The 13,223-nt window shown below is 34.8% G+C and overlaps 1 protein-coding gene across 2 annotated transcripts in view; it reads left to right on the top strand.

Annotated features, from left to right (window-relative positions):
- Positions 1-13,223, top strand: part of P4HA1 (prolyl 4-hydroxylase subunit alpha 1) — a 101,608-nt gene that overhangs the window by 68,966 nt on the left and 19,419 nt on the right. Inside the window, exons 9-10 of one of the 2 annotated variants that reach the window (XM_061161778.1) lie at positions 256-326; positions 10,438-10,541. In XM_061161778.1, coding sequence (XP_061017761.1) covers positions 256-326; positions 10,438-10,541 — 175 coding nt within the window. The remainder of the gene's footprint in view (positions 1-255; positions 327-10,437; positions 10,542-13,223) is intronic. The other variant, XM_061161777.1, reaches the window with a different exon arrangement.

Genomic DNA, 13,223 nt, shown 5'->3' with positions numbered 1-13,223 from the left:
ACAGCTTCAAATGATTTAAAAAAAAAAAAGTGAAAGGACAATCTGCAACAAAAATCTGTCAACCCATTTTTTTCTTGATTTGGACGTGGCTTTTCTTATCGCCACTTTTCTAAATGTTTCTGCTGATTTGAAACCATTGCCTACCATCCAGACCAATCTGAACCCTTCCAATCACCTGTGGCTTGGCAAAACAAAACAAAAGCCCCAAATTGCCCGCTACGTGAGTAAGCCCTTGTCCTTTCTCTTTTTTTGTAGCTGAGCCGAGCTACAGTACATGACCCTGAGACTGGAAAATTGACCACAGCCCAGTACAGAGTATCTAAGAGGTAAGGGAGTAATGGGAAGAATTTTAGTCATATTTGGACTATTTTCTTTCTTGAGAGTCTAGTTTTCACAAAACCCATCTTATGGTTTCTAAGACCTCGGCTATTAGGCATAGGTATTTGATAGCTGTGCATGACTTTTCATGATGGACATGGTTATGGGGAAGTTGATAGAGGTTTTTCAAAGTGACTTGCTAGGTTTTAAAATGCCTGCTGAGATAGCCCACACACCCTACCTGGTAAGTGAAGTTGTGTTCTCATATTAAAGTAACAGAAGTTCCCAAAGACTCTCCATAGAACAAGGCCTAATTTAATTTGTAGTAAAGCAGGGGCTTAAAAATCTCAGGGTGACTCAGTAGCTATAGGTAGTGAGAATGACACCTTGAAAGGTTACCTAGAAAGTCCTCGTAAGTCAGTTGGTTTCAAATTCTTTGTTTTTAACAATATTTAAGAGAATCTTAAGTTATTGGCTGATAGGTCACCAAAATAATTTTTAATAAAAGATCACTATGAAACTTGTAACTATATATAACTTAATAGAAGCTCACAAAATAAATGATGTTATTTCAACAGAACTCTTTTTCCATCTACTTATTTGTATAAATAAAGTTTCTCAGCTCTCATGGAAATAGAAGTGTCATTGAGCTGAATTCTATCTCATTGTAGCAACAAGTAATCTTTATTCACATATAATACTTAATTGAAAATAAACTAAGCTTCATCTCCTTAGGAATATTTTAATATATTTTCATTTTTTACATTTGATGATGATTGTTTAATTATGCTCTTTAGATTGCTGTTGTTCAGTCGCTAAGTCATGTCCGACTCTCTGGAACCCCATGGACTGCAGCATGTCAGGCCTCCCTGCTCTTCACTATCTCCCAGAGTTTGCTCAAATTCATGTCCATTGAGTCAGTGATGCTATCTTACCGTCTCATCCTCTGCCGTCCCCTTTTCTTCTTGCCCTCAAATCTTTCCCAGCATCAGGGGCTTTTCCAGTGAATTGGCTCTTCACATTAGGTGGCCAGAGTGTTGGAGCTTCAGCTTCCAATGAATATTCAGGGTTGATTTCCTTTAGGATTGATTGATTTGACTTTATTGCTGTCCAAGGGACTCTCAAGAATCTTCTCCAGCACCACAATTCAAAAGCATTGTAATAACCCATTCTAGGAGACATGTTTTTTTTTTTTTTTTAAACAGTTAAGCCTTTATGTTACAGGAAATTTATCAGTTTACATAAATATTTTGTTGTGGAGAAGTATAATGTGGTGAATAAGGCCTTTAGTCATAAAAATATATCCCTCTTGGAGAGGGCTTCTCAGCCTCAGCACTGTTGACATTTTGGATCGGATGATTGTTGTTTGTTGACTGACCTGAGGCTTGTAGGATATTTAGCAGCATCTCTAGTGCCCGCTGAGCGCCAGCACCCTTCTGTCACCAGTTGTGGCAATCAAAAATGTCTTCAGACATTGTCACATGTCTCCTGGTAGGCAAAATTTCCACCACCATTCCTGGGAATTCTACCTCTCTACCCTTGTTAAGAACCACTGTTTTAAGATAGGAATGGAATGAAAATGCAAGTTCAAGGAAAAAAAGGGAAGACTGATGTAAAATTTTCAAGCATTTAAAAAATGCTTCATTCATGTATTTTCTTAAGTGGATGATGATGGGCATAAAATCATGGTATTTAGAGTCCACTGGATACATAAAAAAATAATCATTTTTCAGAAATTACCACTGTTTTCAGTATGACAGAATTAAATTTTTTGAAACTCTTGGGATGAAAAATTTCATTTGTCAGCTATAAATTGTGCAAAGGAGTACATAGATTTTAACAACTAATTTGGGAGGCAAACAAAAAATAGCATTGCTCTGTAAGTCATAGCAAAAGTACTATAAAGACTATACAGAATGCATTGATTTGTTTTCTTAATTACTTTTTTAAGGCAAAGCTTTATGTTCTTTATGTATTAACCTTCAGCATCCCCACATACATATTCTGGTATACTGTCTGTCCTATACCACTAGCTATCCCCTTACCCCAATCACATTCCTGTAATGTGATTTTGATGTTTGTTAGTACTAATACAAGGTAAGGATTTGCAATAATTAATTTGGATAAACATGTTAAACTATGATTATAATGCTTCTGTGCATTGTATAATAATTAACCCTCATTTGAAGTTAAGTACACTAATTTTCCATTTATAGAAACTTTTCATGTCTAAAAAGAGAGCTCATCTATTTTTTAAAAAATATAAATCCATTATATATTTTATTAGAGATTATTACATGGTTTTAGGCTTTTTTTTTTAAGTGTCATAAAGCTAGTAAGTATCTAAATTCTCCAGATTTGGATGTTTTTAGGAAGCACTTAAAACAAAATTTTATGAACTTAGTGTTTTCGAAGTCATTTTTGGAAATTTTCTATATATACAATGGACTTTTTGACAAAATATTCAGCCCACAGAGTCACTGGACTCTTACCAAAAGTCAAATTACTCTTGGAAAGGTGATCCAAACCTTTTTTTCCTGTCTTTGGAGCTAAATATTTCTAAACATTCTGAGCTTATTTTTGAAAATATTATAATTTCATAGCTCTGGATTTTTGAGAAAGGTATAGCCATACTTTATATTATATTTAACAACAGAAGATACTTAGCCAGTAACATTAGACACATTGAAAGAGTGAATAACACCACAGTAAATTCATGCAGACTTGGCAACGTATGCAGCATGAGTGTGTGTTTGTGTTCAAAACAACCTAGTAAAAAAAGAATTCCATAGCACAGTGGTTTTCATTTTTACTCTAAAGGAAAAATTTTCATCAGCCCTTTTTAAAAAATAAAATCTTTAAAGTGAGAGAGAGGTCTTAATAGTCAAGGAAGGAATTTGCTCCTGGAAATGTCCAGTACATTTCATATTTTAACAAATAAAAAGCTTTTACTATTTTGAAAATTTAATATCTATTGAGAGATTTTCTACCCATCACTGTAAATCTGAAATTTAGAGATTTCACAAGTGAAATAAGTGAGTGTTTTATGTTTCCTTCATATTTTATACCTCTGAAGAAGGCATCTCCAAAGCAAAATAGCAGAAAGAGTTTGTGTGTACTGATGTCAGTTAAAGAGGTCCCTTTTTCTCTGGGAACATCTGTATTTTGAAAGAGTCAGAAGGGAATTTCAAATATCTGTATTCTGAGACATTTCTAAATGATTGCATCATCATCTGTGGAAGTGAAAATATGTTCATGTTCTAGCAAATAGAATTTTCTTTGGGCAGAGTACGTGTGGAAATCCACTACTGTTTAAAAAACAAAATATTTCCTTTATTGACTACATGTGAACTTTTGGCAAATCATTTTTTGTCTTTCCAGTATATATATATATATATTAAAAAAAAAACACCCTAAAGTTTTACTGTGTGTGTGTGTGCTCAGCTGTGTCTGACTCTTTGCAACCTCGTAGACTGTAGCCTCCAGGCTCCTCTCTCCATGAAATTTTCCAGGCAAGAATACTGGAATGGGTTGCCATTTCCTCCTCCAGGGGATCTTCCCAACTCAGGGATTGAACCTGTGTCTCCTGCATTGGCAGGCAAATTCTTTACCACCGGTCCACCTCAGCTTGTTACTGGAGAAGCTAATAGTTTGGCTAAATCAAAGTAATGGAATTTTAGTTTTTGAGAGGTAATCATTCAGTTATAGGTGGTGCAGTGATAAAAGAATCTATTTGTCAATGAAGGAGATACAAGAGATGCAGGTTTGATCCCTGGGTCAGGAAGATCTCTTGGAGAAGGAAATGGCAACCCACTCCAAGTCTTCTTGCCTAGAAAATTTCATGGATAGAGGAGCCTGGTGAGCTACAGTCCGTGGGGTCACAAAGAGTTGGACACAATTGAGTGACTGAGCACACATATGCCCATACACATTCAGTTGTCTACTCAGAGAAGGCAGTTATATGAGTTCATAAGTCCAGTTAAAGTAATATATGCAAATAAACAGTTTATTGAGTGTGGTATTCTTTAATTCTGGTGGAATCTATCACTTCTTGGAAGTGATTTCATTTTTTACTTTGAAATACAGATTTCCTATAATATGATATCTTATTATGCTTAACATTTAATTTATCCCATGTTAAAAAGGAGCAAATGGAGTGTAAAAATGTATTAATATTTTTACAGTTTAGAGGCTAATGCAGACAGCCTTGAGTGATACCATTTTTTTTTTTTTAATTGGCATAGCTTGTAACAACAACATCCCCTTCTATTGGCTAGAACAGTCGTTCTCAGATTGAGATAACTGAAATGGATAGATCTAGATAGATCTATAGTGTTTTTGTATAATTGTCCCACTGAGAACCAAAGGGACTAGATAAATTCCAAGTCTAGATGATTAGCCTTTTTTTGTTAATTGTGAAGCACATAGGGAAGAGTTATTGAAAGTTTTGCCCTCTGTAACTTTGGGCCCTGAATTATATTTTGCCTTTGCTAAAAAAATCACATAGTGGTATGCAGATTACATTAATCATGTTTTCTTTTGGCAGTTTTGTAACATTCTTAACCTTCCCTTGTATCTCAGCTGGTAAAGAATCTGCCTATAGTGCAGGAGACCTGAGTTTGATCCCTGGGTTGGGAAGATCACCTGGGGAAGAGAAAGGCTACCCACTCCAGTATTCTGGCCTGGAGAATTAATTCCACAAACTGTACAGTCCTTGGGGTTGCAAAGAGTTGGACATGACTGAGTGACTTTCACTTAAAAACCTCCAGAGTGATGGTGTCTGTTTACTTGAGCATGTGTTCCTTAGTATTAGAAATATAGTCATGCAACATCAGACTGTTTCTTCTTACTTAAATAAAGCATTCCAGTAATGTTTTTTAAAGTATATATTAAAAGGATAATGAACTTTTTTACAGCAGAAACTCTTTAGAAATGAAAAAATATTAATGTTACTCTGCATGTACAACTTAACTCTCAGTTCCTGTCATTAAGACCAAAAGAAATATATTTTGGGTTATCTAATTATTAATGAAAAAAGAAGACACATAAAAAGAGTTCTGTTTTTCTCCTAGTGCTGAACTATTTTTTGTGGAAAAAACACTGTATAACTTAGTTGACATTTTCAATTATAATTGTACAAAAGATAAAGAATGTTCTTCAAATGATTTTTTTCCAGGTTACAGTAAATGCTATAATTTTACATTCTAACTTAGTTAAAGCACTGAATACTAGAAGAATGTTGATACCTGATTTATTTAATTTAATGTAGGAGTAAGACTTCTAGATCCTAAAGAACAGTTAACATATTACAGTATCATTTTCTTGTCATTTTTAGTAGCATTAAAACAACTCAGCTAATTTAAACTATCCAATAAGTCTACAATAATGTTCCTGAAGACAGATTAGCAGTATTGCTTTTAAGGATGGGATGAGTAAAATGTTTTAAATGTGTTCTCCAGCCTAGGAGAATCTTACTATATTTTGGAGAGGTTTCATATAAAAGTCAAATTAAGTGAAATAACCTCCTATGTAGAACTCATTTTCCTCTGCAGTGACTATAGCAGTTTCTTTTAAAGCTGTGGTTATCAGTGACTGTCTCTCATCTGAGGCTTAATTTCTAAACCTTCTATTAAGATAGTTTATGATATAGCAAGAAGTGCAAATTAAAACTTTTTAAAAATGTAAACAATTAAAATATTTTTGCCTCTAAGATTGGCAAAGATTAAAAAGATTGATACTGTCAAGGATTTTATGAAATGGGCACTCATAAACAGTTGACAGAAGTATAAGTCACAAATACTTTTGGAAGGCAATTTGATATCATTTATCAAAATGTAGAACTCATGTAGTATTTCCACATCTAGGAAATTATCCTACAGAGATACTTGCAGAAGTATGCAAAATGTATACAGATATTTGTTACAATATTGTTTGTAATAGAGAAAAATTAGAAACACACTTTTTAAACCAGTGCTTTATTGACCTTTGTGGTCATCTTGGAATTAAAGATATTTTAATATTAAAAATAAAAAACAGTAATTAAAAAGTGACGAATTGAAATGTAAGTGGTATAGTTGCTGTGGAAAACAGGCTGGCAGTTCCTCACAAAGTCGAACATGGGATTATGATATGATCTAGAAATTCCACTTCTAGGTATATATCCCCCCAAATTGAAAAGAGGTCTCGAACTGATTACTTGTACATCCATATTCATAACAGCCTTATTCATGATAGTCAACAGGTAGAGGCAACCCAAATATCAATTAGTGGATGAATGGATAAATAAAATGTGGTATAAATTCAACCTTTAAAAGGATTGAAATTCTGATACATGCTGTAACATGGATGAACCTTGAGGATATTTACTAAGTGAATAAGCCAGGCACAAAAGAACAAATATGGTATGATTCCACTTATAGGAGGTATCTAGAATAGGCAAATTCATACAGACAAAAAGTGGACTAGAGGTTACCCAGGACTGGGAGGAGAAGGAAATGGCAAATTGTTGTTTCAGAGTATACAGAATTTCAGTGTGGGATGGAGAAAAAGTTTTGGAAATAGAGAGTTGGTGATGCTTGTGCAACTTTGTGAATGTATTTAACACCCCTGAATTGCACTCTTAAAAATGGTTAAAATGGTTAATTTTATGTTGTATATTTTTTACCACAGTAATTTTAAAAAAATGAGGTAGCATTATGTGTATTAACTAGGAAATGTCAGAAGTATTTTTAGGGAGAAAAAAGTATATGTGTATGTTAAGGTGAAAGGTTGAAGGGTGGATTCTTCTTTTTTTTTTTTTTTAAATTCTCTCAGTAAGTTTGTTTACACACAGGGAAAAGCTATTGAGAGGATATATATCTATTTCTTAATAGTGTTTTGAGACTAGGAAAGGGACTTCATGTACTTTTATACTCTTTGAAATTTTTATAATAAGTATTTCTTTTAAAAATAGCTTTATTGAGGGACTTGCCTTGCAGTTCAGTGGTTAAGACTTCGAGCTCCCAATGCAGGGGGCATGGGTTCAGCCCCTGGTTGGAAAACTAAGATCCTGCAAGCTGCTTGGTGTGGCCAAAAAAAAGCTTTATTGAACTATATACCATACAGTTCACCCATTTGAAGTGTATAGGTCAGTGGTTATTAGTATAGTTAGAGAATTGTGCCTCCATCACCACAATTAATTTTAGAACATTTTTATTACCCCAAAGAGAAGTTTTACACTCCTCAGCCATAACTACCCAATCCTTAATCCCCTACCTGCCCCAACCCTGGGCAACCACTAATCTACTTTCTGTTTTTAATGGATTTGCCTATCCTGAATATTTTGTGTACATGGAATCATATACGTGACCTTTTAGTGTCTGGCTTCTTTTGCTTAGCATGTTTTCAGGGTATGGTTGAGCAATATTCTTTTGTATAGATATGCCACATTTTATCTATCTTTTGATAGATATTTGAGTTATTTCTACTTTTTGACTATTATGAATAATGCTGTTCTGAAATTCATGTCTTTTGAAATACAGTTTATTGTGATGATGTCCTGTTTGTTTTTGTTGTTGTTGTTTCTACTTTTGATGTCATAGCTAAAGCAATGACTAATCTAAGGTCACAGAGATATATATCATATTTTTTTTCCAAAAAGTTTTTTAATTTTAGCTCTTATATTTAGATCTTTAATCCCTTCTGAGTTAATTTTTTTATTATAATGTGAATGAGGTAGGGGGTTCATCTTCTTTCTTTTGCACATGGTTATCCTGTGTCCCAGAACCATTTGTTGAATATAACAAGCATTTGTGATAGTCTTGTTAAATAAACAAGCATATTATAATGTTGAATATAACAAGCTTTTATAATTTTAAAACTATACAGTGAAAGATTAGACTGATAATTTCCTAAAATGGTAAAAGTGAAGGTGTTCTTGATAACAGGAGACTTCAGGCTAAAGAGTTAGTAAGCAAGGAATACCTGGAGAATGCATGAGTGAGGAGGAGAGTTTCAAGAGGGATGAACATTGTGAAATGTTACTAAAAGAACAAATAACTGTGAGAAAAATCAGAAAATCTTGTTAGATTTAATAACAGTAGGAATATGGGTGATATTAGCAAGAGTGGTTTTGATGGAGTGATAGAGATTAAAGCTAGATTGGAATGGATTGAGAAGTGAGGAGTCTCTGAAAAGGTTGACTTGAAGAGGGAGGAGAAAGAAGTTGATAGCTGGAGAGAGAAAGAATTGAGGGAAAGAATTTGAAATTTTTGCTCATTTGTTTAATGGGAGAGTCTTAAGCCCTGTTAAAAGCTGTGGGAGGAATTATTGAGAATGGGTGTTGATTATGTAAGAGAGAGAAGGGCTAATCAGTGATTCATGATTCCTGAAATGGCAGGAGATAATAGAATCTAAGGCAGAGGATTGGCCTCAGATAATGGAGAGAAATCTCCTCTTGGAACTGGAATGAACTAGAGTGAACTGTGTATCAGGAATAGATTGTATGGTTTCTGTTTTGTCTTCTAAGTAGGAGATATGTTGTCCACTGAGTGAAGGAATCATGGGTGGGCTGGTGTTCAGAATAAAGGAGAGGGTAAGGCCCACTTAGAGTTAGTGTTCATGAATTTTTAGTGGAATGTATTTGCCTTATTTCGTTATTTTCTCCAGTAGAATTTGGTAATACAGGTATAAGCTTGGAGAAAAGAAATTCATTCAGGAATGTCTTTTTGCCAGAGAGTTGAATTTAGGCTTTTATCAAGAATGCTGTTGAAGGACTTCCCTGGTGGTCCAGTGGTTAGGACACCACGCTTCCATTGCAGGTGGCATGGGTTCAATCCCTGTTTGGGAAACTAAGATCTTGCAGCCATGGCACTACTAAAAAAAATTGCTGATGCTGTAGAAATGATGGACCATAGCTTGATGAGAGAAGTGAAGAAAGAAAAAGTCTATTAGACTGGGAAAAAGCATACATAAAGGAGAGAGTTGAATTTTGCAGTACCATTTTATGGACCTATAGTTTCCATACCATAAAATTCATCCTTTAAAGTATACGGTTCAGTGGTTTTCAGTCTTCTTAGCTGTGCAGTCATCACCATTATCTAATTCCAGAACATTTTCGCCACCAAAAGGAAATCCTGTACCCATTAGCAACCATTCCTTAATTCCCCCTTCCCCTGGCAACCACTAATCTACTGTCTCTATCGATTTACCTGGACATTCCATGTAAATAGAATCATAATGGGTGACCTTTTGTATCTGATTTATCTTTAGCATAATGGTTTCAAGGTTCATCCATGTTGTGGTATGTATTAGTACTTCCTTTTCATGACACAATAATCCATCTTATGGATGTATTACATTTTATGTATCTGTCCATCAGTTGATGGACATTTGGATTATTTCCACTTTTTGTCCATTAACAATGCTACTGTGAACATTTGTGCACAAGTTTTGCTATGAACACACATTTTAATTTCTCTTGGATATACATACCTAGGCATGGAATTACTAGGTCACTGTATGTTTAACAATTTGAGGAACTGCCAGTGTTTTCCAGAGAGACCGCACTAGTTTACATTCCTACCAGCAATATATGAGGGTTCTGATTACGTCACATTATCACCAACACTTGTTATTGTCCATCTTTTTGATTATAGCCATCCTACTGTGTGTGTTGGCTATCTTTTAAAAACTTTTTTATTTATACAATCAGTACATGAATTCTTTTCCTTATAAAATATTAGCATTATATAAATCAAGCTAAAATCCCTAACCTCCACCCTGGCCAGTTTCTATACCTTACCTAAAAGGAACAGTTGTTTTCAGTTTGATGTATATGTATGTTTGATATATATATATATTTTTCAAAATTAACAAGAAATTCTCAGTGTAGAAGTCCTTTATAGCCTTCCTACATTAACCTACCTGCTTTCATGAAAACTCTGTAATAAATGATATTAATGTTTTCCCTTTCCAACCTCCAGCTGTTGAATGTAACATCCTTTAACATCAGTAAAAATCATATCAAAGCAACAAATCAACTAAATGCTTATAGATAAAGCCATAATATTATGGCTTTTAAAATGGCCTTTATGTATTGAAACTTAATCAGTAAAACTAATATTTTCTTCATATTTTTAGTGCCTGGCTGTCTGGCTATGAAAACCCTGTGGTGTCGCGAATTAATATGAGAATCCAAGATCTAACAGGACTAGATGTCTCCACAGCAGAGGAATTACAGGTAGGTAATCACATTATTCTTCTACTTCTTCAAAAGATGCTTCACATAGAGAACTCTCCTCAATGTTATGTGGCAGCCTGGATGGGAGGGGAGTTTGGGGGAGAATGGATACATGTATATGCATGGCTGAGTCCCTTTGCTATCCATCTCAAATTATCACAACACTATTAATTGGCTATATTCCAATACAAAATAAAAAGTTAAAGTTTTTTTTTAAAGATGCTTCAGATGAGATTTTTCTGTCACTGTACAGAGAGTATTCAATTTGCAATATACTTTGTGACTGTAAAAGTGAATATATAGGCTGAAACCGTGTACACTGATCTTAATAATCAGTGGGAAAACTTAAAATTGTTCTGGGACCTTTAAAATTTTTTCTCAAAACATTAAAAACTCTTACTGTTGAGTATAAATTTCTAGGGAAATTAAAAATATGTAATACTAATATTTATTAGTACAGTTTTTCATAAATAATTTTTTCTTTCTGTTTTTTATTCATATAACATAAAATTTACCCTGGTTTTAGTATTTACATGGTTGTACAATCATCACCACTATTTTCATCACACCAAAAGAAACCTCATTTAAGTAATCACTCTCCATTCCCTGCTCTAGTGCCCCTGGCAAATGCTTCTCTACTTTCTATCAATTTGCCTATTCTAGATATTTCATGTAAATGGAGTAATACAATATGTGGCTTGGTATATTTGGGTTATTTCACTTAACAATGTTTTTAAGCTATATATGTGTTGTAGCATGAATCAGTACTTCATGCTTTTTCGTGTCTGAATAATACTCTCTTGTTGGATATACCACATTTTATTTATCAGTTGAAGAATATTTGTTTCCACTCTTTGGATATTATGACTAATGCTGTGAACATTTGTCTACAAATTTTTGAACAGACAACATTTAAATTCCTCTTGGGTATATATCTACTTAAGGAAGTGTGCTGGGTCATGTGTTATCTTTGATATTTGAGGAGCTGACAAACTGTTTTCCCAAATGGCCACATGATTTTACGTTTTCCCAAATGGCCACATGATTTTATGATCCCACTGGCAATGTACAAGGGTTCCATTTTTGTCACATCTTTGCCAACACCTGTTCTTGCCTGGTTTTTTAAATTAAGATTAATATGTTTGAAATGCTATTTCATTATGGTTTTTATTTGCATTTCCCTGGAAAACCACTAGACCATTCAGGTATGACCTAAATCAAATCCCTTATGATTATACAGTGAAAGTGAGAAATAGATTTAAGGGATTAGATCTGATAGAGTGCCTGATGAACTATGGACAGAAGTTCGTGACATTGTACAGGAGACAGGGAGCAAGACCATCCCCAAGAAAAAGAAATGCAAAAAAGCAAAATGGCTGTCTGAGGAGGCCTTACAAATAGCTGTGAAAAGAAGAGAAGTGAAAAGCAAAGGAGAAAAGCAAAGATATACCCATTTGAATGCAGAGTTCCAAAGACTAGCAAGGAGAGATAAGTAAGCCTTCCTCAATGATCAATGCAAAAAAATAGAGAAAAACAATAGAATGGGACAGACTAGAGATCTCTTCAAGAAAATTAGAGATACCAAGGGAACATTTCATGCAAAGATGGGCTCAATAAAGGACAGAAATGGTATTGTCCTAACAGAAACAGAGATATTAAGAAGAGGTGGCAAGAATACAAAGAAGAACTGTACAAAAAAGATCTTCATGACCCAGATAATCATGATGGTGTGATCACTCACCTAGAGCCAGACATCCTGGAATGCGAAGTCAAGGAAGCATCACTACGAACAAAGCCAGTGGAGGTGATGGAATTCCAGTTGAGCTATTTCAAATCCTAAAAGATGATGCCGTGAAAATGCTGCAGTCAGTATGTCAGCAAATTTGGAAAACTCAGCAGTGGCCACAGGACTGGAAAAGGTCAGTTTTCATTCCAATCCCAAAGAAAGGCAATGCCAAAGAATGCTCAAACTACCTCACAATTGCACTCATCTCACACGCTAGTAAAGTAATGCTCTAAATTCTCCAAGCCAGGCTTCAGCAATACGTGAACCGTGAACTTCCAGATGTTCAAGCTGGTTTTAGAAAAGGCAGAGGAACCAGAGATCAAATCGCCAACATCTGCTGGATCATCGAAGAAGCAAGAGTGTTCCAGAAAAACATATATTTCTGCTTTATTGACTATGCCAAAGCCTTTGACTGTGTGGATCACAATAAACTGTGGAAAATTCTGAAAGAGATGGGAATACCAGACCATCTCACCTGCCTCTTGAGAAACCTGTATGCAGGTCAGGAAGCAACAGTTAGATCTAGACACAGAACAACAGACTGGTTCCAAATAGGAAAAGGAGTACATCAAGGCTGTATATTGTCACCCTGCTTATTTAACTTATACACAGAGTACATCATGAGAAACGCTGGGCTGGAAGAATCACAAGCTGGAATCAAGATTGTTGGGGGAAATATCAATAACCTCAGATATGCAGATGATACCACCCTTAAGGCAGAAAGTGAAGAAGAACTAACGAGTGAAAAAGTTGGCTTAAAGCTCAACATTCAGAAAACTAAGATCATGGCATCTGGTCCCATCACTTCATGGCAAATAGATGAGGAAACAGTGGCTGACTTTATTTTTGGGGGCTCCAAAATCACTGCAGATGGTGATTGCAGCCATGAAATTAAAAGAC

This window comes from Dama dama, chromosome 15 (assembly GCF_033118175.1).
Source record: "Dama dama isolate Ldn47 chromosome 15, ASM3311817v1, whole genome shotgun sequence".
Taxonomy (NCBI): domain Eukaryota; kingdom Metazoa; phylum Chordata; class Mammalia; order Artiodactyla; family Cervidae; genus Dama; species Dama dama.
The sequence above is the reverse complement of the archived record's forward strand: the minus strand, read 5'-3'. Positions and strand labels throughout refer to the sequence as shown.